Source organism: Bufo bufo, chromosome 8, assembly GCF_905171765.1.
Source record: "Bufo bufo chromosome 8, aBufBuf1.1, whole genome shotgun sequence".
Lineage (NCBI taxonomy): Eukaryota > Metazoa > Chordata > Amphibia > Anura > Bufonidae > Bufo > Bufo bufo.
In genome coordinates, this window is record NC_053396.1 from 132016919 (window position 1) to 132041097 (window position 24179).

At 43.0% G+C, this 24179-nt stretch overlaps 2 protein-coding genes across 3 annotated transcripts; one reads left to right on the plus strand and one right to left on the minus strand.

Moving 5' to 3' along the window:
• Nucleotides 1-987: 987 nt before the first annotated feature.
• Nucleotides 988-9551, minus strand: NDUFA1 (NADH:ubiquinone oxidoreductase subunit A1). The gene is made up of 3 exons (XM_040405303.1): nt 9358-9551; nt 1638-1727; nt 988-1103 (listed from the first exon to the last, which is right to left on the minus strand). Exons 1-3 carry the CDS (start codon nt 9457-9459, stop codon nt 1083-1085), a joined length of 213 nt encoding a protein of 70 aa, XP_040261237.1. The 5' UTR covers nt 9460-9551; the 3' UTR covers nt 988-1082.
• A 108-nt stretch (nt 9552-9659) lies between these two features.
• UPF3B (UPF3B regulator of nonsense mediated mRNA decay) lies at nt 9660-23768 on the plus strand. Of its 2 annotated transcripts, none has more exons than XM_040405298.1 (10): nt 9660-10282; nt 12221-12327; nt 12446-12552; nt 14001-14099; nt 15594-15704; nt 16971-17014; nt 18540-18728; nt 20115-20260; nt 21620-21839; nt 22910-23768. In XM_040405298.1, exons 1-10 carry the CDS (start codon nt 10175-10177, stop codon nt 23054-23056), a joined length of 1278 nt encoding a protein of 425 aa, XP_040261232.1. In that variant the 5' UTR covers nt 9660-10174; the 3' UTR covers nt 23057-23768. The 2 variants fall into 2 exon arrangements, with proteins under 2 accessions (XP_040261232.1, XP_040261231.1); XM_040405297.1 differs by having other exon boundaries at nt 21620-21935; nt 22910-23765.
• The last annotated feature ends 411 nt before the right edge of the window (nt 23769-24179 follow it).

Below are 24179 nucleotides of genomic sequence, written 5' to 3' on the forward strand. Positions count from 1 at the left end.
AGCCAGTTTCACACAATTGTTATACGAGCACATTTTGGCACCCATTTTAGGCCGGTCTGCAGATCTAATGACTAAAAGTAACAGCATCATGTGTAGTCATTGGAAGAGATCACCGACAGACTGAATTAGGCCTCATGCACAAGACCGTTGTGTTTTGGCGTCCGTGTGCGTTCCGCAGTTTGCGGAACGGCACGGACAGCCATTAATATAACTGCCTATTCTTGTCCGCAAAACGCGGACAAGATTAGGACAGGTTATATTTTTTTTTGCGAGCCACGGAATGGACCAACGGATGCGGACAGCCCACAGAATGCTGTCCACATCTTTTGCAGCCCCGTTGAAGTGAATGAGTCCGCATCCGAGCCGCCAAAACTGCAGCTTGGGTGCGGACCAAAACAACGGCCGTGTGCATGAGGCCTTAGAGGAGAGTCGGGAGGCCGCAATACACATTACATGGTTGTCTGGTCCACTTCTCTAACATATATCTAATGGGTAAGGCAGGCTTAAAGGGGTATTTCATGATCATAATATCATAGGCCATCAATATCTGATTGTCAGGGCTCTGACACTTCACCAATCAGTTGTTACTAAAGTAGCTCCTCCGTCGCCAGAAATACACATATACTCGGCCCATTGTGTAAGTGAACGGAGTTGGTAACTGCAATGCTTCCCTCATTCACTTCAATGGGATCAAGGCTGTAATAACCAGCATCGTCCACCAGTGTCCAGAGCTACTCCGTAATTAGCGGGGTGTGCGGGATGTCAGACCCCGACTCTCAGAAACGGATGGGCTATGCTGAAGATAGGACATCAGTATTAAAATTCCCTTTAAACATGCATAAAAGATGGAAGTCTGGTGGCTGAGACGGCAGCAACAGGGCGGGAGTATGGCTTTTTTACATTTTTAACCCCCTGTGAGCCACATGTTAAAAGAAATGTAATAAGAGGCGCTAAATAATTATACTTTTTAAATACAAGTATGCTAAATCATTGTGAAACCGAGAATGGGTTTATTTTACGTCGTGCATCAATTTTATTGAAATCCAACATTTGGGAAAGATCTTCACAGTCAGCGATTCATCTTAATGGATATTTTCCAAGCCCTGGAAAATAGAAAAAGAAAGCGTTAAAGACAATTCCATGTCAATAGATTTGTAATTCCATTTTGTAACCAGGTTTAGGGTACGTAAATACTGACACTGAGGAGGGAACCTGACCACAATCAATGCCTATCATATGAGTGATATCACCACCCCGCATGTGGACCCACTATCCACTATGGACCATTATTCATTCATAGGCTTTTATCCAATACGGTATCCACCGTCTTCCATTGACCCGAGTGAACGCTCTCACTCAGACGGATGAACACTGACCTGCTAACCAGCAGCCTGACAAACCCGCCACAGGGCTTCCAACTCAGCAGGAGTGCTTGGAGCACATATCGCACGGATCTACTCATGACCATCAAGTGGATTCACTATTTGATGCCTGGACCAGGATTGTGCATGGTTTTTAATTTTCTGGGATATTTTTGTTTTGTTTTTGAATTTTAGCTCCATTATTGTATTCACATCTGCTGTTAAATGGATACAACTGGTATCGTTTATTCTTTATCAGGTGACGACATTACTTACTTTTGATTTATAATAGAGCTGCTCCCCGGAAACCCTCTTGTCTCTTTGTAACAGGTACCACTGGTAGGGTAACCGGGCAATCCTCTTGTCCTATACAAGACGACAAATCTGTCACATCAAACAAGCAACACGCAAGAAGCTAGGATATGGAAAACATGTGAATGCGCCCCTTACAGAGATGAGTGATGGTGTAATTGGGAAAGGGATACATTAGAGCAGTCTGCAACCTTCTCCATCTTTATCTACTGGGGTCTCACCAGCCAGAACGAGATGTCTAGGCCTCAACATTGGCCAAAGCATATGCCAAAAGTATCTCAATTTCTAAAAAAAATATGTTTCTCCTGAACCGAGTAGAACATTAAAATAGGCATAAAATGAATGAAGGGGGTCGTCCCGTTTCAGTAAAAAACTAGACAACCTACTTACCTGGTAGGTCCCACTTCACAGCTTGGGTTCTACCAGCCAGGATCTGTTTACCCAGTTGCAGTGGTGATGTCACTTTGATAACGTGTGACTGCTGCAGCCAATGAGTGGCCTTTTTGCTTCACTACTAGATGGCTGCAGTGGTCACGTGTTATCCACTTGATGTCACTGCTGCAGCCGGGTAAACAGATCCTGGCTAGGAAAACAGGAGTAGCAGTAATGATCAGTTTCTGACTGTACTATAGGTGGACAACCCCTGTAAAGAGCATTCATCTGTCTTCGCAGCACATAATCATTTATGTCACAACTACCTGTGCATTGGAGCCCACCTCAATTTCAAAAGCACTGGTCCAGATTATGACACGTTAAATAAGTATTCCAGGTAGTCGGGGTGCCTTTGCACATGCTGGAAACTCCACCAGAAGAAATACTCAACCTAAAGACTTCCCATCCGTTATTCTATAGGGTTGAGAAGTGTCAATCCCTGCGCTGTGCTCCGTATTCCGCAGCCTAAGTCATGATTTGGTGCAACTTTTTTGAAGCAGAATGTCTCCATTTATGGGGGATGAAATTCACACAGAAATATGCATCATAATTCACAAAGAAATCACATAAAAATCTGCACCTGTGAATTTTCTGGCAGATTCTTCCACCACATCTGGAGGCACCCTTATGCTTTAAAAGGGATTTCCGATAACCCACTTACCTTTTGAAAGCCCCTCCATTCCGGTTATTATTGCAGCACCTGCACTGGCATCAAAGGATGTTAAAGGGAACCTGTCACCAGGATTTTGGGTATAGAGCTGAGGACATGAGCTGCTAGATGGCCGCTAGCACATCCACAATACCCATAGCTCTGTGTGCTTTTATTGTGTAAAAAAAAACCGATTTGATACATAGGCAAATTAACCTGAGATGAGTCCTGTCCCCGACTTCTCTCACGGTAATTTGCATATGTATCAAATCAGTTTTTTTTTTACACAATAAAAGCACACAGAGCTATGGGGACTGGGTATTGCGGATGTGCTAGTGGCCATCTAGCAGCCCATGTCCTCAGCTCTATACATAAAATCCTGGTGACAGGTTCCCTTTAACCACTTGCCATCTGGGCCATTTGCCCCCTTCCTGACCAGGCCAAATTTTGCAAAACTGACATATCTCACTTTATGTGGTAATAACTTTGGAACGCCTTTATTTATCCAAGTCATTCAGAGATTGTTTTCTCGTGACACATTGTACTTCATGATAATCATAAATTTGAGTCAAAATATTTCACCTTTATTTATGAAAAAATCCCAAATTTACCCAAAAATTTAAAAAATTCGCAATTTTCTAAAGTTCAATTTCTCTGCTTTTAAAACAGAAAGTGATACCTCATAAAATATTTATTATTTAACATTCCCCATATGTCTACTTTATGTTGGCATCATTTTGGAAATGTCATTTTATTTTTTTAGGACGTTAGAAGGCTTAGAAGTTTAGAAGCAATTCTTCAAATTTTTAAGAAAATTGCCAAAACCCACTTTTTAAGGACCAATTCAGGTCTGAAGTCACTTTGTGGGGCCTACATAGTGGATACCCCCATAAATGACCCCATTGTAAAAACTACACCCCTCAAGGTATTCAAAACCGATTTTACAAACTTTGTTAACCCTTTAGGCGTTCCACAAGAATTAAAGGAAATGGAGATCAAATTTTTAAATTTCACTTTTTTGGCAGATTTTCCATTTTAATCAATTTTTTTCTTTAACACATCGATGGTTAACAGCCAAACAAAACTCAATATTTATTACCCAGATTCTGCGGTTTACAGAAACACCCCACATGTGGTCATAAACTGCTTTATGGGCACACGGCAGGGCGCAGAAGAAAAGGAACTCCACATGGTTTTTAGATGCCATGTCCCATTTGAAGCCCCCTGATGCACCCTTACAGTAGAAACTCCCAAGAAGTGATCCCATTTTGCAAACTAGGGGATAAGGTGCCAGTTTTATTAGTACTATTTTTGGGTACATATGATTTTTTGATCATTCATTATAACACTTTATGGGGCAAGGTGACCAAAAAACTGGTTGTTTTAGCACAGTTTCTATTTATTTATTTTTACAGCGTTAACCTGAGGGGTTCAGTCAAGTGACATTTTTATAGAGCAGATCGTTACGGACGTGGCGATACCTAATATGTATACTTTTTCTCATTTATTAAAGTTTTACACAATAATAGCATTTTTTAAACAAAAAAATTATGTTTTAATGTGTCCATGTTCTGAGAGCTATAGTTTTTTTATTTTTTGAGAGATTTTCTTATGTAGGGGCTAATTTTTTGCGGGATGAGGTGACGGTTTTATTGGTACTATTTTGTGGGACATACGCGTTTTTGATCACTTGGTGTTGCACCTTTTGTGATGCAAGGTGACAAAAATTGCTTGTTTTGACACAGTTTTTTTTTTTTTTTTTTTACGGTGTTCATCCGAGGGGTTAGGTCATGTGATATTTTTATAGAGCTGGTTTTTACGGACGCGGCAATACCTAATATGTATACTTTTTTTATTTTTTATTTTTTGACTTTTTTTTTATTTTTTGACTTTTTTTTTTTTTACATGTGAAACTTTTTTTTATTTTTTTATTTTCAACCTTTTATTTTTATTTTTTTTATTTTACACTTTTCGTCCCCCATAAGGTCATACAAGACCTCTGGGGGACATTTACTTCACTTTTTTTTTTTTCACTGTTGATTTCTCCTGTAACTGGGGCTGACATAGTAGCCCCAGTTACGGTGGAAATGCACCCCTATAAAGGCTGTACGGCAGCAATCCTGCGCTGTACAGCCTCAGCAGGGCTGATCGAGGTCTCTGAGAGACCTCACACAGCTCCTGCACTCTCCGGTCCCGGCGGTCACATGACCGCCGGGCCGGAACAGGAAGCGCACAGCGCTTCCTTCTCTGCAGACACAGCGCTCGGTGAGCGCTGTGTCTGCAGCGATCTAGAAGGCAGGGACACCTGGGCACTGTCCCTGTCTTGTCTTAGGGTTGCCCTGCTGTCACTGACAGCGGGCAACCCGATCAGCAGCTGCACGATTAGCGTGCAGCTGCTATTTCTGAAAGGACGTTCTGGAACGTCCGTTCAGAAATAGACGTCCACCCATAGGACGTTTATATCCTATGGGCGGACGTGAAGCGGTTAACCACCTAACTGTTTTGCCCGGGTCCTGCTCGGGCAGTGGGAAAAATAGCTTACTGGCGGGGGAGGGCTGCTTTAGATGCTGCTATCTCCTGAATGGTAGCAGCTAGAAACATGCAACTGGTCTTGTTTGAAAGCTGACATGACAGCAAAGTCCAAGCAACAGAGCAGAAATTGGGTCAGGAATAATCGCGGCTAAAACCTGATTTTACGTTCACTTTCAGCTGCATTCACTGCATCCTGATTTCTATCAGTGATATCTTCCCCTGTACTGAACATATTGCTGTCATTCTGTATTGTCTGAAAGCTTGGACTGTCAGCTTTCAATGACCAGTTGCATGCTTCTGTTACCATTCAGGAGATGGTAGCATCTAAAGCAGCCCTCCCCCCTCCAGTTAGCTACCTTTCCCACTGCTGGAGATGGACTAGGGCAAAACAGTTAGGCCCCTTTCACACGGGCGAGTATTCCGCGCGGATGCGATGCGTGAGCTGAACGCATTGCACCCGCACTGAATCCGGACCCATTCATTTCTATGGGGCTGTGCACATGAGCGGTGATTTTCACGCATCACTTGTGCGTTGCGTGAAAATCGCAGCATGCTCCTCTTTGTACATTTCTCACGTAACGCAGACTGCATAGAAATGAATGGGGTTGCGTTAAAATCGCAAGCAAGTGCGGATGCAGTGTGATTTTCACGCACGGTTGCTGGGGACCAAATCATTATTATTTTCCCTTATAACATGGTTATAAGGGAAAATAATAGCATTCTGAATACAGAATGCATAGTACAATAGGGCTGGAGGGGTTAAAAAAAATAATAATAATAATTTGACTCACCTTAATCCACTTGTTCGCGCAGCCGGCATCTCTTCTGTCTTGTTCTGTGAAGAATAGGACCTTTGATGACGTCACTACATTCATCACATGGTCCGTCACATGATCCATCACCATAGTGATGGATCATGTGATGAGCGTAGTGACGCCATCAAAGGTCCTATTCTTCACAGAACAAGACAGAAGAGATGCCGGCTGCGCGAACAAGTGGATTAAGGCGAGTTAAATTATTTTAAAAAAAATTTTTTTAACCCCTCCAGCCCTATTTTACTATGCATTCTGTATTCAGAATGCTATTATTTTCCCTTACAGGGAGTGCAGAATTATTAGGCAAGTTGTATTTTTGAGGATTAATTTTATTATTGAACAACAACCATGTTCTCAATGAACCCAAAAAACTCATTAATATCAAAGCTGAATATTTTTGGAAGTAGTTTTTAGTTTGTTTTTAGTTTTAGCTATTTTAGGGGGATATCTGTGTGTGCAGGTGAATATTACTGTGCATAATTATTAGGCAACTTAACAAAAAACAAATATATACCCATTTCAATTATTTATTTTTACCAGTGAAACCAATATAACATCTCAACATTCACAAATATACATTTCTGACATTCAAAAACAAAACAAAAACTAATCAGTGACCAATATAGCCACCTTTCTTTGCAAGGACACTCAAAAGCCTGCCATCCATGGATTCTGTCAGTGTTTTGATCTGTTCACCATCAACATTGCGTGCAGCAGCAACCACAGCCTCCCAGACACTGTTCAGAGAGGTGTACTGTTTTCCCTCCTTGTAAATCTCACATTTGATGATGGACCACAGGTTCTCAATGGGGTTCAGATCAGGTGAACAAGGAGGCCATGTCATTAGATTTTCTTCTTTTATACCCTTTCTTGCCAGCCACGCTGTGGAGTACTTGGACGCGTGTGATGGAGCATTGTCCTGCATGAAAATCATGTTTTTCTTGAAGGATGCAGACTTCTTCCTGTACCACTGCTTGAAGAAGGTATCTTCCAGAAACTGGCAGTAGGACTGGGAGTTGAGCTTGACTCCATCCTCAACCCGAAAAGGCCCCACAAGCTCATCTTTGATGATACCAGCCCAAACCAGTACTCCACCTCCACCTTGCTGGCGTCTGAGTCGGACTGGAGCTCTCTGCCCTTTTCCAATCCAGCCACGGGCCCATCCATCTGGCCCATCAAGACTCACTCTCATTTCATCAGTCCATAAAACCTTAGAAAAATCAGTCTTGAGATATTTCTTGGCCCAGTCTTGACGTTTCAGCTTGTGTGTCTTGTTCAGTGGTGGTCGTCTTTCAGCCTTTCTTACCTTGGCCATGTCTCTGAGTATTGCACACCTTGTGCTTTTGGGCACTCCAGTGATGTTGCAGCTCTGAAATATGGCCAAACTGGTGGCAAGTGGCATCTTGGCAGCTGCACGCTTGACTTTTCTCAGTTCATGGGCAGTTATTTTGCGCCTTGGTTTTTCCACACGCTTCTTGCGACCCTGTTGACTATTTTGAATGAAACGCTTGATTGTTCGATGATCACGCTTCAGAAGCTTTGCAATTTTAAGAGTGCTGCATCCCTCTGCAAGATATCTCACTATTTTTGACTTTTCTGAGCCTGTCAAGTCCTTCTTTTGACCCATTTTGCCAAAGGAAAGGAAGTTGCCTAATAATTATGCACACCTAATATAGGGTGTTGATGTCATTAGACCACACCCCTTCTCATTACAGAGATGCACATCACCTAATATGCTTAATTGGTAGTAGGCTTTCGAGCCTATACAGCTTGGAGTAAGACAACATGCATAAAGAGGATGATGTGGTCAAAATACTCATTTGCCTAATAATTCTGCACACAGTGTATAACCATGTTATAAGGGGAAATAATACAATCTACCATACAACTAACCCAAACCTGAATTTCAGTGAAGAAGTTCGGGTCTGGGTACCACAGTCGGTTTTTTATCACTCGCGTGCAAAACACATTGCACCCGCGCGATAAAAACTGAACATCGGAACGCAATCGCAGTCAAAACTGACTGCAATTGCGTTCCTACTCGCGCGGGTTTGCCGCAATACACCGGGACGCATCCAGACCTAATCCGGACACGCTCGTCTGCAAGGGGCCTTAGGTGGTTAAAAGGGTTTTCCAGGGGTTTATTACTGATGGACGACTGGCGATAGGAAAGGTCAAGTCTTTGCACCCCCAGCTAGGCGCTGAATAGCCACAGCTCCACACACCACGTAGTGGCTGTGTCTGGTTACTGCAGCCCAACTCCCATTCAAGTGAGTGTGTTTGCAGTGGACATAGGAAGTATACTTACCACTGCATAGAAACACTATAGCATGGATGTGTGCATGGCCCCATGAAAATGCAGATAGCACGTGGATGAAAAATATGGTGGAATGCATGAGGCCTCAGATCAGGGTGTTCCCCGTTCTTGCACGTTGTCCTATATGCATTTACTGGGTGAACAGGCCTAATAATTGTTCCTATGACATACATGGAAACTGATCAACCACATTCATTAGACACAACTACTGCAATCATCTTATGGAATGAAGAGTACGGGGTTCCCCTGTGCAGCCATCTAATATGGTCTTCTGATAAGTGGATCGCCATCTATATTCAAGACATCCTGTGGAGCATGTATACTGCCGTGTGGAGATGAGGAGGATAAGCAGCTGTCAGTCACCTGTGGTGACACTTATCTCCAAGAGGAACAAAATCCAACGCCCCAGAGCCCAATTTCCCCCTAAAAGCAAAAGGTACAGTGTACTGGGGGAGGTGCTATTGCCCCTGATCAGGAGGCTATAAGTTAGCATGTGGAGACATCTCATTTAAAGGGACTTGTCCCGGTGACATCTGCAGTGAGAAGACTGCTAGCTCGGGGATCACTAAAAAATACAGAAGCCTGAGACGGTGGACGTCTGATGCTTCAGGGTAGCGGGCATAGCAGCCGCTATGGGGCCACAATAACTAAGGGGCCCATTTCCGCTCAGAAATATATGCAAGTGCATTACTTCTGTGCTGTGACATCACCATGATTATACTATTGTGATACCACTGCGAACCTGATTGATGTGCTGTAACTTCGCTGAGCACATTATCCCACCAATGTGACATCACTGTGAGCATTATAATATCATATTATCATATTCATGCCACTCTTGGTGGTGTGAGGCCCCATTCCAAGTTTTGCTATGGAGCCCCATGGGGCCCTGCTACGCCTGTGGTCTGAGGACAGGTTACAGTGCGGACGGTCACTCACCTTGCCTCCGTTAGTGAAGCGGTTAATGTATATGGTGGATATTCCCGGAATCATGAGACAAACGGTCATAATAGCAAACCCAGGCAGGATTTCGTACCACATAGCGGCGCTACTCCGGTCTCCCCCCCGGTAGATGTACTGCAAAGACAGACCCGGGAGCAGCTCAGGGTCACTGCACTAGACCAGCATGCACTGCGCGCTATTTCCGCCATATTTGCTACTGGCAAAGCCGATAGCTAAGGGCTAATGAATGACATAAGGCAAATAAGAAGATATATTTCGGTGTAGAGTCCTAGTAGTGGTTGTTATTTACGGATGTAATATTATTTTGCACGACGGAATGCAATTAAGGTACTTGCCCATACCAGCAATGGCGGCTACATGCCGGAAGTCCAAGACAAAAAAAAAACACTCTCACGGTTGTCACTTACTGACGACAACTAACCCTCGCGAGAAAAAAGTGGACGCACAGCAACAGATGACGTCAGCGCGCGGCCATGTTATGAAGGGAAAAGTTGCTACGATGACAGATAACGTCCGCGTAGAAACAAGTTAATTTACGGCTCCGTGGGAGGCTTCGTGCACCAGGGGCAGACACGCATGAAGCACCGGCGGCTCCCCGTGTCCGTTAGGCAGGGATGTGCTACCAACGGCGTGTGTTAGTGCGCGTCAGGTGATTCCCCGTCCAAGCTGGCGGCTGTTGTGTGCGTCACGTGACGCCGTGCTGGCCCAATCGCAGAGCGGGGCAGGAGATTGCCGAGGAGAAGTGCAGCGCTGGAGTCAGTTAGTTCTGCTGTCCGCCTCCCCGAAGAAAGCCATGAAGGAAGACAAGGAGAACACGAAACCCAAGGAGAAGAAGGGGGAGCAGCTCGGGGCGGAGGATGGGGACAGACCCGTGAAGGAGAAGAAGGAAGTCATGAGCAAGGTGAGAGGAGCGGGCCTGCCCTGTACCACATGGGGGCCCTGGGGGGACACTTCTCATAGGCGGCCCCTGGGACAATGCACTGATGGCTGAAGATGACCTCAGACTGGTCAGCATGGTGCTTATTAGGATTGCATCGGTCTAACACCTAGGAAAAAATCAAGAAGTCCTGACCTCTGACCTCATTGCCCTGTGTTGTGATTAGGATCTGTCACTACCAGTGGTCAGAGGTCACACTTTATGTGGCATCTATGTGTCACTGATATTACATGGCACTTTATAAACGTGTGTTTAGGCAAGAAATGCGATGTTGGGATCTGCTGTGTTATTTTATGGGGAGTACCTGTTCTCCTTTCATATTAAAGGGGCGTTCCTGCGTCATAGGGAATGTGTCATCAGAAAAGAACCTCATTTTTATTTTGTTTTTAAAATCAAGTTTTTGTTAAACACATCTTTAAAATTTTTAGTTTAGTCTGCCGTATCGCTATCTGTGTTTCAAAAAATCCTGCAGTTTTTGCACCGGTCACTAAGGCTTGAATTAGTTGCCACTTCTTGGTCTGTACAGATCATCATTACAACCAGGATGAGAATGACAAATATCACTATATATATATATCTATCTATATATATATATACATACCGCACCCCAAATATTCACCCAAAATGGCTGTGACGTTTCAACCCAGCATTAGAGCCTTTCATCAGCAAATTCCTTAATGCCATTGTCACATATAACAAGTGCATATCAATAAAGTGAATGATCATTACTGTATAATTTTATACCAATGTATATATTATCTATTAAAAAAATATATATATCAAAACATGAGGTGCTCAGTTTAATATTGTAATGTAACCAGGATCCAGCAGGTGATGGTCCCAGTTTATCTACGCCTTCCTTGTACAATGATCTCTGTTCTGTCCACAGAGCATGTCTAGAAAACTCTCCCATAGAAGTCAGTGTGGCAAGCTGGTGCTCCGAGGGCTCTGGCCAGCCCCTTGCTGCTTCAGTATGGTTATCTGCATTGATTATCCAGAAATACACCTATATTAGGAGTATTTCTGGCCCAGATTGCGTGCAAAGGTTATTTGCGCCGCAATCTGTGACTTTTCCCGAGTTACGCCAGGTCTAAAAAAAAAGTGGGTGTGGCGGGGGTTGGAGTCCCGTCTCATTCATAATATTCTATGCCTGTTTTAGGCATAGAAAATAGTCTACATGTAAGACAGCTCTGAAGCTTACACGTAGTTCTGTAGGGGCCGGCGCCTCTTCATAGCTTCAGCAGATCCACAGCCAGCTATAGGGGTCTGAAACGCCAGTCTTCATAAATGACCCCCTGAGTTTTTTGATCAATGGGGCAACAAACTTCATAATCGGGGTATCCTTTATAAAAGCATAATCAACCCTACCAGGATGTATGCCTGGTTTAATAGGGTTGATCATGCTGACAATGCTCTTTAAGGCTAAACGCACACGACCATATGTATATTGTGGTCTGCAAACTGTGGATCTGTAAAATGCAGATACCCGCCATAGGATTCCCACATTTTCCTGTTCTTGTTATAGAAATGACTATTGTTGTCCACAAAACGGACAAGAATAGGACATGTTGTATAATTTGCGGAAGGGTCGCCCGGATTACATTAGTGTGCTGTCCACGTTTTTTGTGACCCCATAGAAATGAATGGGTCCACGTACAATTTGCAAAAAATGCAGATTGAACTTGGACCAAAAATCCCTTAGGTAACACTGCTGATCAAGGACCCTATGGGACTGTACAGTCAGTGGTAAGGGTCCGCTGCAGCCACCATTCTCAGGATTGTGGGTAACTCATCAGTCCCAGCACCATCAGCTTCTTATTATGGGGAAAATCCTTACAAATAATGAATAGTATCTGATGAAGAGCTGCAGATTATAGGATTGAAGCTTTCTTGTTTTAACAGGTTGTGATCCGTCGCTTGCCTCCAAGTCTTACCAAAGAACAGCTGGAAGAGCATCTTCAGCCTCTACCAGAACACGACTATTTTGAGTTTTTTGCAAATGACACCAGGTAGCATTGATGCAATGGAAATCCTCTCTGCCCATCGGGAAACTGTCATCATTTCTTTGGTATTCATTATTGTTCTTTTGGTCTAATGCGATTATACGTTTTTGTTTTTGTCCCGTAGCTTATTTCCTCATATGTTCTCAAGGGCATACATCAACTTCAAAAGTCCAGATGACATTGTGTTATTCAGAGATCGCTTTGATGGCTATGTGTTCATTGACCATAAAGGTAGGTTCTCGTAGTTCTAGCGGCGCCCGGTTTTCTCGTTTCTCCTTACCGTTGTGTGGAGGCGTTGTATCAAGTGTACACGTTACTGCTCCATGCAAGTCCTAGAAAGATATGGGAACAGCCGCTGACTTTGCCCCCCTAATCGTAAACGTGGAACTGTGGGCCCTTTTATTAGCAGTTGCTGGAGCCCGAACAATGTCCAACAATTAGAATCTGCACCCCATGTCCGTTTCTGAGGATATAAAGCCCACAGTATGTGGATGAGATTTCTATCACACTACAGTTTTGGAGATTACACAAGTTTGCTTTTAGATAGGATATCGGGTGGGTTGAAGTGAAGACGGTGGGGGAGATTTATCAAAACGGATGCAAAAGGAAACTGGTTTAATTGCCCAGAGCAACCAATCAGATTTCATTTTGACACAGCTCCTTTGTAAAAGGAAAGGTTCAATCTGATATTTTGCTATGGGCAACTAAGGCAGTTTTCCATTGCACTAGTTTTGATAACTATTAGCTATGATCAGTGCGCCACTTTCTTGGCATTGTTTGAGTGCACATTCTGCCGCACCTTATTTTAGACACTCCTCATTCAAATGCACCAAAGAGATGTTGATGTTTCCTGGTTTTAAAGGGTTTCTGTCATCAGAAAAATCGTTATGTATCTGGTTGACATTAGCGATGTGCATAACTGTATTTTATGCCCATAAAATCCCGCACCTGCTCCGTCCCGTTTAGTATTCGGCGCAGTGAGTGAAGCCGGCAGCAGGAGAGCGTCCTTCACTCACTGCGCCTGCACCGAATACTAAACGGGACAGCGCAGGCGTGGGATTTTTTGTGCACAGAGGAGAACTAGAACGTCAATCAGCTGGACATGGGCGTGCCAAAGGGTGAGAAGACGGAGCCTCTAGGTGCTGCAGCAACGCCCCACTAGCACCTAGAGGCTCATTAGCATATTATAAAAGTCTTTATTTTGAGGGAACGGCGGCAGTCGGGGAGTTAAAAATCATACAGTTATGTTCTGCTGACATTAGCACATCGCTAATGTCAGCCAGATACATAACGATTTTTCAGACAGAAACCCTTTCAGCTAGAATGTGGGCCTGGACAGCTTTTCTCTACCTTCTAGACACATTTATGAAGCTGAGATCCATGATTCTTGTACACAAAAGTGCCAGAGAGTAGACCAACTTACATGTGGTGTAAAGTTTTTGGCGGACAGAATTTTGGCGCATTGGGCCAGATTTTCCGGACCCGTGGACACATTTTAAACATAAGCTAAGCCATCTAATAGGTGGTAAAAACGAGACTACTGTAAAGATGCATCAGGTTTATCATCCAGCGTCAGCCACTACGATAAACTTCTCGCATTTTCAGACTGTCTGTAAATTAGACAGGATTAGTAAACTTGGGCCAAAATGTATATGTTCGTTTTATTGTTTGTATCACAGGTCAGGAATATACAGCGGTTGTGGAATTTGCCCCTTTTCAAAAAGTGGCAAAAAAGAAAAGCAAGAAAAAGGATTCCAAGACTGGGACTATTGATGATGGTAAAACACAAGTCATATAAAGCTTTTTCTGCCATGTCTTAAAGCGGGTTCACACGGCGCGATGTTTGGGGCGACTGTCCAATTAGTAACGCTCATTCCAGATAATTGGCCCTGATGTACGAGCGAAATAGAAACAATGAATTTATATGTGGACGAGCGGTGACAGTAGCCATCACTCATCCTGCATGTAAATGCCGGGCTTCACCTACATTGACGAGCAGGTAAATATCAGGAAGGAATGGTCCTTTCCCAACAATCTATTCATTGGCGCAGTGTAAGGCTCAGTTCACACCTGAGCGTTCTGAAAGGAGCGCTCTGTATGCGCGATTGTACGGACGTTTACAAGCGCGCATACAGAGACAAGTGTGCACACAGTGTCGCGCGTTCCCGAAAGTCTATGTACGGGAACGCGCGACAAGCGCCCAAAAAAACGCTCCTGTACTTGTGTGAGCGTCGGGCGTTTTACAGCGCGATCGTACGCGCTGTAAAATGCCCAGGTGAGAACCATTCCCATAGGGAAGCATTGGTTTCTCCTTGTTGAGCGTTTTACAGCGCGTAGGAACGCGCTGTAAAACGCTCAGGTGTGAACTGAGCCTAAAGACTTTTTACTAGTTTTTGAAAGGACTCTGCCTTCCAATCGGAGCCCCAGCAGTGAAATCGCGGGACTCTGATCGGTTACCATGACAGCCTGGGGCCTGCTGAGGCTTTCTAGGGCTGTCATACACACGAGGCACAGCTCAGCAGGGAGTGCGTCAGAATCCCATTTACCCTAATAGAATCTCTATTAAGGTGAATAGGACAAGGGATCAAAAGATCCCAGGTTCTAGCACCCTAAGGGGGCCAATAGTTGCTAAGTAAGTCTGGACTATTAAAATATATAATAATAATTCCTGTGCGGTGAATGCCGTAACAGAAAAACAATTAAAAACAAACAATTTGCCATTTTTTGTCACATTGTCCTCCAAAAAATTGAATAACAGTGATAAAAAAAGTTCTACATACAAATAAAAACTACAGTTCATTCTGCAAAAAACAAGCCCTCGTACAGCTCTGTAGACCGAAATATAAAAATTTTAAGTAATAAAACAAAGTAAAAACTATACAAGTTTGGTATCGCCGTAATCGTATTGAGCTGCAGAATAAGGATGTCATGTCCTTTTTAGTGCACAGTGAATGCCGTGATGTCCGAATTATTTTTTTTAAATTTTACTACACACAAAGAAAATAATTTCCCCGTTTTCCAATACAAGGCATGGTAAATTAAATGGTGCCATTAAAAAAATGAATCTTGTCCTGGAAAAAAAATAAGCCCTCATATGGATATGTGACTGGAAAAATAAAAGTTATGGCTATTGGAACGTGGGGAGGAAAAATCGAAAATGTAAAACTGAAAATAGGTCCGGTCTTTAAGGGGTTAAAGGAATGTTACCTGTTATTATTTATCTGTACAGTTGTGGTGTAAATTGGTCTTCCTCCTCTTATTTTATTTTTTAGATCCAGAATACAAAAAGTTCTTAGATTCATACAGCATGGATGAAGAGAAGCTCGCCTCCACTCCAGAGACATTGTTGGAAGAAATAGAGGCAAGAAACAAAGAAATGATAGGTAATGCCAAATATCGTTACATTAATGCTACACCGCATTGTGCAGGGGTCAACCGAAGGGTACTTCTATACAGGGCAGGATCTCCGCAAACCCACAGCAAAATCCACTTGTGTTACATAAAATCCACTTGTGTTACATGCCGATTTATATATTCCCCCCCCCCCCCCCCCCCCCCCCGAACTTTTGAGGCAGATTTGTCATAGAGTTCACCCTGTGCTTTGCAATAAATGAAATGTTGCTACATATTTTATTTATTATTATTTTTTATGCATTACATGGATAAGGTTTGGTTAATTGTCATCCACTTTGGTGCTGCAAAACGCTGCAGCAAGTTAGTGACAGAAAATCCACAGCACATCCACCCCGTGTGAACATGCCCTAAGACTGCCGTTGCTGTCAAATGAACAATTCGTTCTCCATTACAGAAATAACATATAAGGTGGTCCCTCAAATAACAATATATTAATTGGTTCCAGGACGACCACTGTATGTTGAAACCATTGTAACTTGAGTAATCTGTCCCAAAACCCCAAAATGTTATCCAAGATGAGAGAAAATGAAGATTTTGGCCCCTTTCATACGAGCGAGTTTTCCTCGCGGGTGCAATGCGTGACGTGAACGCATAGCACCCGCACTGAATCCTGACCCATTCATTTCAATGGGTCTGTGTACATGAGCGTTGTTTTTCACGCATCAGTTCTGCGTTGTGTGAAAATCGCAGCATGTTCTATATTCTGCGTTTTTTCACGCAGCCCTGGCCCCATAGAAGTGAATGGGGCTGCGTGAAAAACGCATTGCATCCGCAAGCAAGTGCGGGTGTGATGCGTTTTTCACTGATGGTTGCTAAGAGATATTGTTTGTAAGCCTTCAGTTTTTTATCACGCGCGCGAAAAACGCATCAAAACGCACCCGCGCGGAAAAAACTGAACGCAATCGCAGACAAAACTGACTGAACTTGCTTGCAAAATAGTGTGAGTTTCACTGAACGCATCCGGACCTAATCCGTCACGCTCGTGTGGAAGAGGCCTTAAGAAACAGTCAGGAATAGTTGCTCCCTAGTAACCGATCCAGCTATTTTACCTGAGAAGTGCCCTTGACTGGTTGGGTCTGAGGCATTTATGTTGTGTCTGGTTTCTACTTACAATGGGCCAGAAAAAAAAAACGACCACTGTATGGTGAAAATATTGTATCCTGAGGGATCATTGTATTGTTAGACTGTTCTCCAGAAAACCCTTTGACAACTATTAATCTTCCATTGTTTTATAGCTAAGAAGACAACTCCATTGTTGAGCTTCCTAAAAAATAGACAGGTAAGAATCTCATCATGATTCTGATTACTTTTATCTTGTTAAGAATTCTTTTGGTTTACTTCAGTTTCTTTATACTTATTTTAATTTTTTTGTAAGAAAACAAAATAAAGAGGCTTAACTGTAAGGGGGTCGTTTATCAAACTGGTGTAACGTAGAACTGGCTTATTTGCCCCTAGCAACCAATCAGATTCCACCTTTCATTTTAGACAGCTCCTTTGGAAAATGAAAGGTGGAATCTGATTGGTTGTTATGGGCAACTAAGCCGGTTCTCCTTTACACCAGTCTGATAAATGACCCCCTAAGTCTTTATACTTTTTATTCATGCCCTCTTAAAAAGATGTTTTCTGGGACCCAAAAGCTTAGGAGAGCCCAGGAGTGTTCTAAAATGTAAAGTTTTTTTCACTTGCTCAATCCCCTGCTGCTCCAGTGCTTACTGAAGCAGCATATCGTCACTGCAGTGGTGCTGCTATAATGGGATTAAGCAGGTGAGTTAAACCTATGTTAAAGCAAGTTAAAAACGGTAGCAAGGAGAACCATACATTTATTGCTATGTTATGCGTCAGTAGTTTAATCTGAGCTTGGACTTGTGCACCCGAACGTATTTTCTTTCCGTGTCCGCTCAGTTTTTTGGGTTTTTTTTTTTTGCGGACTGTATACGGAACCATTCATTTCAATGGGTCTGCAAAAAAAAAACGGAAGGTACTACGTGTGCATTCCGTTTCCGTATTTCCGTTCCGCAAAAAAAATGGAACATGTCCTAATATTGTCCGCATTACGGACAAGGATAATACTGTTCTATTAGGGGTCAGCTGTTCCGTTCTGCATAATTTGGAATGCACACAGACGTCTTCAGTATTTTTTTGCGGATCCGTTTTTTGCAGGCCACAAAATACATACGGTTGCGTGAACAAGCCCTTTGGCTGTATTGACTTTCTCAGCACATATTGCTGTTAGATTGTGAGGGCAGTGGGGATTACCAGCCGTGCAGGGGTATAAAGTTATAAATGTTCACGTGTAATAAATGATAAGAATTGACGTACTTTAAAGTAGGGCAGTGGCTCAGTGGTTAGCGCTTGTGCCTTGCAGCACTGGGGTCTGAGGTTCGAATCCGACCAAGGACAACATCTGCTTGGAGTTTGTATGTTCTCCCAAGGTTTTTGTGGGTTTCTTCCGGGTTCTTTGGTTTCCTCCCACACTCCAAAGACATACTGAAAGGGAACTTAGATTGTGAGCCCCACTGAGGACCGCAAAGTGCTTAGGAATATAGCAGTGCTATATAAGTGTGTGAAATAAAATAAATAATAAAGGACACTCAGACTGGCAGAAACTGCCCATGTTTGAGCAGCCTCACATCTTGATATGAGATTGCATAGTATTCATGCTATATTAGTGTTAGACATTAATAAGAATGCCTTACTGTTATATTAGGAGCTGGCATTGTATTTCAGAATCAGTTTATTGTGTTTTATTTTTTTTTTGTCCTTAAATGTGAGAATGATTGACCAATACTGACACAATTTTCCAGAGAATAAGAGATGAAAAGCGTGAAGAGAGAAGGAGGAGAGAACTTGAGCGTAAAAGAATACGAGAAGAAGAAAGAAGGAAGTGGAAAGAGGATGAGAGAAGAAAAAGGAAAGAAGCAGAAAAACAGAAAAAATATGAAAGGACTCCAGAGAAAGAAACAGAAAGAATAAAAGATGAGCCTAAAATCAAGGTACATGGGAATTGGGATTACCTTTATTTTGTAAAGACGCCTAGGCACATTTTCATGTTCTGTTCTCCATCCTTAAACCCCATCCCCACCACACCCTCTTTCCTGTCAGGCTTTGAGTACATTTGTAATCTGTGGTGTTTTATACGTATTTCAATACATGCGATTGTACTGATAGTGGTGTAATGTGCTCAGTTATATTCAGCAGCCATACATCGATACATTTCAGCACTGGTCAATTTTTAGGAGCTGCCAGGCACCTATTACTGAAGTGAACCTTGCTGTTTAAAGCTGCTAGTTTTACTTGGTGTTTAAAAGGAATCACTCACCACATGCCTGCCTCACTAGTAAACCAAGTGAAATGTTAGCTGCATTATGGTCTTTTGATTCCAAAGTTTTTGTCCCCAGAATGGTGCCTGCATTCCTGGGAAATCTTAGATATACAAATGAGCTGTCTAGTGCTACGAGGGCATCCCCATTGCTCCTTGTTGCACCAAAAGCGCTGCCCCTTAGCGCTGAGAGCCCCCAAGCTATGAGTGACAAGGCCATATAATTTTGGCTTGCCCTGTGTTCCCCACGCATGTGCCATTGCTTCGGCATTTTGCACACAGTCAGCACGTACGCAGTACAACCCTGATGCTTGCCAGGGTTGAAGTCACCTGTACTGTGGAACCCTGGTAAGCATCAGAGTTGTACTGCATGCGTGCCGACTGCCGAAGTGACTTCGCATGGGCGAGAACATAGGGCCAGAAGAGATTACATCACCACTGCCTGGCCCTGACGCTCAAAGCTGGGGGATGGGGCAGGCAGCGATAAGGAGCAGGGTGCACCAACCAACTCATTGACATATCACTAAATCTGAGATTTCTCTAGAATGCAGACTATTTATTTATCATGTAATTTATCCCGTACAGGGAATACCATTAAAAAGAAAACATTCCAGAATTGCTGCTTTTTGTTTATTCACCTCAAAAAAACAGAATAAGCAATCAAAAAGTGGTGTGTAAATCAAAAGCTGTAAAATTTTTAAAAAACTATATGTATTTGGTATCACTGTAATCGTACGGACGCAGAGAATAAAGTTTTATGTTCTCTATGCTGAAAAATGAACGCTGCAAAATTTCATAACGTAAACTCAGTGGCAGTATTGCTGTTTTGTCCTATCCCCCTCCCAGAAAGAGTTACTCAGTAAGTTATGTGTACCCCAAAATGGCACCATTAACAATTACAACTTGTCCTGTTATAGCTCTTGGAAGGTGACAATGAAAAAAATAAATAAAAATCACTTGGTCAGTAAGGCCCAAAACAGGCTGGTCATTAAGGGGTTAATGCTTTTGCAGATGATGTTGGTGGCTGTTAGTATAGTAAATACAACAATTGTCACCACAGCTTCTTAGAAAGCCTGAGAAAGATGATGAACGAGAGCCAGAAAAGAAGTTTAAACCCAGAAAGCTGGAAAAAGAGAATGTGAGAGAAGAGCGCATCTCAACCACCAAGAGATCCGATGGAGAAACTGGAGAAGAAAAGCTTAAACGGTAAGTTATCTTCCTCCTCTTGTCAACCTATGCTAATTTTTATTAAGGTTTTATATATGCTAGTTCCCTAACCAACTCCTACTGCAAGAAGCTTCCAATTACCCAAGGCTTTTTGTTGGCTTTTATTTGGCTGTTTGTAATCTGCTGATTTGACTGGAATTCTGTTGCTTGACAGATTAAAGGGGTTATCCGGGTAAAGATACTGATGACCTATCCTCAGGATCAAATTGGAGGGTGTCCGAGTCAGGGCACACCCGCCAATCAGCTGGTCCAGGGAGCTGCTGCGCCCACCGGAGCTCTGGTGAGTGATGCGGGCTCCCGGCAGCTTCCCAAGCACAGCGCCGTACATCGTATAGTAGCTGTGCTTGGTATTGCAGCTCAGCCCTATTGACTTGAATGGCTGAACTGCAAGTGTAGGCCATGTGACCGATATCTGCTGCATGGCTCGCCAAGTGCCCAGCCTCTTCTAACAGCTGATCTGCAGGGGTACCGGAAGTTGGACCCCCGCCGATCTGATATTGATAACCCATCCGGAGGATAGGTCATTGGTAGCAGTTCCCGGATAACCCCTTTTTAAGTTCTAGGGGTTTTCTGCGGTGAGATTTATTTTTTAAAAAGAAGCATGAAATCCACACCAAGAAAGGACATGTCCTTTCTTGCCTCAGTTTTCAAAACCATGTGGAAAAACCCATGGCCATGTGAATGGCAGCTTAAACTCCCACTGAAAAATACATTTGAGGAGACTTGAATCAAACAGAAAGCTGTGTACCAAAAATGGGACCTTGCTCATCTCACAGATTCCCTTGCCATTCTGATGCTGCTCCTGTCCCTGCTGCTCTGTACTTCCTGCTCCTGGCTCAACACACAGGAATTGACTAGAGATGTCTGCTCAGCCAATCACTGGTTGAAGAAGGTCCCTGCTGTGGCCAGTGATTGGCTGAACACAAATCACCAGCTGACTGCCATGTATTAATCCAGAAGGAGCAAATTGAAAGCATCAGAATGGCAGCAGTGGGGGATCTGTGAGATGCTGAGTAATGCTTATTCTTCTACTTTCAATCCATACTGCCGCTTAAACAAATAAGTGATAAAGTAAAATAAATACGACTCGCTTGTAGAATCCTCCGTTGCCCTGGTGTTTTGTTGGTATCTATTGTTGCTGTCCTGCAGTGAAGACATTGCAACTAACTGCATGTGATTGTTGCAGCCAGTCAGTCGATTGTGTGTGGGGGGGGGGGGATTTCCAGGTGAATATTAGTTATTTTACCACATCCCCTGCTTTCTGACAGATTTTTTAATTTTCCACATAACCCTTGCAACAAAAGTCCTTTTAGACAGTTTTCTGTGCTCTCTTTGCAGATGTGAAGATGACTATATGAAAGATTATAGAGATAAGGATTACAGAGATAAGGATTATGATTTAGAGCGACGTGCAAGAGAAAAAGAGAGGCAGCGTTATCATGAGGATGAACGGCGTAAACAGAGGGATCGATATGAGAAAGACCGATACTTTCGAAGACGGGATGATGACTTCAGGAAGGACCGGGAAGTAGTAAAGGAGAGAGTGAGAAAGCAGGAGGTTAGTGAATCTCAGTCTACCACTGATAAAGTTGAGCGTCCATCCCGAGAAGAAAAGAAAGAAGATATGGCCAAAAGAGATCGAATCAGAAACAAGGTAGGACTAGTCATCTTATCTCTCACTATAGTTATAGATATTTGCTTGTATGAATAATTTCATATCAATAAGAAGCAAATAATGTTAAAAGAATTGTTAAATACTTTCATACTAACCTAGAGACTGCAAGTTAGGAGCCCATAGCTGCTGAGCGGGCAGTGACTTCCGGGAAGGGCACACAGCTGCCCAGTGTCATTTAGCAGTAATTCTTATTGCCTTTGGAATTTAGGACCTAAAGTGTCCGGACCACCTTGCAATTCGCAACCCTGGTATATTTCTTGCTCTGTGTCTAGGTTTTCACTTTAAAGTGGTTTTCTCACATTTGAAAAATTTACACCGCAGGGGGCGGTATAAAAATTAAAACCCTTACTCTACTTTTAAATGCCCCGCCACTCCAGCACCACTGCTGTAGTCGTTTGTTTCCACTGGTCCTGCAATGATGACTTCTGTAGTTCACATGCCCACTGCTGCGGGTCACTGGCCGAAGCAGTCACGTGAATGATGAATGGCACGTAACTGCTGCAAACCCAGCGGGGACCTGCATAGTGACACTGGAATGTTGGGACACTTAAAAGGTGAGTCAGGGTTGTTATACTCCCCCCCCCCCCCACTGCCCATTTTTTTTAAATCTTTAAAGGAGTTGTCTCATCTCGCCATTACTAAGGCAAGATGAGACTAAGTCCCGACCACCAGATGGTCGGGAAACCGCAGAGCTGTTTCAGTAGCTTTCATGCAGTGCAGCAGCCAAAGTGGTTGGGGAACCCCAAAATAGAGATAGGAGCCTCTCCTGCTGGCACTCTAGGATTAAGAATTCATGTCTTTCATTTCAGGATCTGTACAAGACAGGTAATACAAAGGTTTTGCAATCTGTGAAATGGTGTTCAGAGGTTGACCTGTACTAAACACATTGACAGGACCCTACACTCCAAGCTTGCAACAACAGTTTTATATATTTATTTATTTATCTTTTTAAGGATCGCCCTGCAATGCAATTATACCAACCCGGGGCAAGGAGCAGGAGCAGGTTAACACCGTGTGATGAGAGCCCAGCCAAATCCGGTGATCAGACAACTGAGAAGACGCAGGAGAGTGAGACCAGTGATACCAGAAAAGAAGAGTAAGAATTTAGAAGATTTGGAGTGTCCTGCCCGTTGTGACAACCAAAGAATACAAATTCTGCAATCCAGAAGTGCCTTCACAGAGAAGGAATCAGGAACAGGCAGGAGCAGGGTCCGGAGGAAAGACATAGAGGTGCCTATGGGGTGTAGAACGTGCAGAATTTGGGTCAGAATCCATAATGGCTTCACACAGCAACATGAAGGCTGGTGGAACGTTTAGTATATAGGACTGTAGTGGAAATGGTGAGAGGAGACCATGAAAATTTCAAGTTTACAATATCTTGTCTTGTGGCCTTAATGAAACACGAGTCCTCCGTTCCGGTATTGGCAGAGGGAAATGACAGAAGAATATTTTTGAATGTTCCAGCCTAGTATTACATGGGCTGTTTCCATAGAGCTTGCCCTGTATTTCAGTTTTGCTGTTAAAGTGTTAATAAATATTCTGCTTTTTATTCCTTTCTTTTTACATTGGACATTCTTTAGACGAGAATGATCGCTGCTGTAAAATGCTGTCAAGACTCAGAACAATGCTGTAATTTTTGGTTTTCCGAATTATTTTCATACAGATCTTTATTACTTGCAATGAGAGAAGTCTACATTGGCATATTCACAGGCACGCGGCGGCTTATTTTATCACGCCTGGATCATATAAAGTATTAAATGTAACCTATGTGATTTCTTAATGTTTTTTTTTTTTTCCTAGGAAAAATAAAATTAGATTTTGAATCTAAAATGATGCTTTAATCATTTCTGTGTTCAGCAAGATTATTCACTATGCTGTAGAAAAAAATGATAAAATCACCTTTATTGAGAATTATAATTAAAATGTAAGGAGGGATATCACAAATGAGGATTTGTGAAAAATGATGGAGAGATATCCGCACATGAAAAACCAGTTCAGACGTAAGTCTGATTTACTGAACAGCTGTGTCGCTGAAATTCAGTCTAACCGGACAACATGTGAGGTATAAATCAACCATCTACATCACTTTAAACTGTGACCACATCATATACAATGACAAACGGTGATTGTCAGACTACAAAGGGTCAACACCCCCTGTTAAGTGCGGTCACAGAGACGACTGCTAAACACAAGAGGCTAAATCCATTGACACCTGGGCTACAT

Coding starts and splice junctions, on each gene's coding strand:
- NDUFA1 (XM_040405303.1), bottom strand. CDS start 9,459: ATGTGGTACGAAATCCTGCCTGGGTTTGCTATTATGACCGTTTGTCTC. Junction 1,728..9,357: donor GCTTCACTAACGGAGGCAAG/GTGAGTGACCGT, acceptor CGTCTTGTATAG/GACAAGAGGATTGCCCGGTT. Junction 1,104..1,637: donor AGCTCTATTATAAATCAAAA/GTAAGTAATGTC, acceptor TCTATTTTCCAG/GGCTTGGAAAATATCCATTA.
- UPF3B (XM_040405297.1), top strand. CDS start 10,175: ATGAAGGAAGACAAGGAGAACACGAAACCCAAGGAGAAGAAGGGGGAG. Junction 12,328..12,445: donor TTTTTTGCAAATGACACCAG/GTAGCATTGATG, acceptor TTTGTCCCGTAG/CTTATTTCCTCATATGTTCT. Junction 18,729..20,114: donor AAGATGAGCCTAAAATCAAG/GTACATGGGAAT, acceptor TTGTCACCACAG/CTTCTTAGAAAGCCTGAGAA.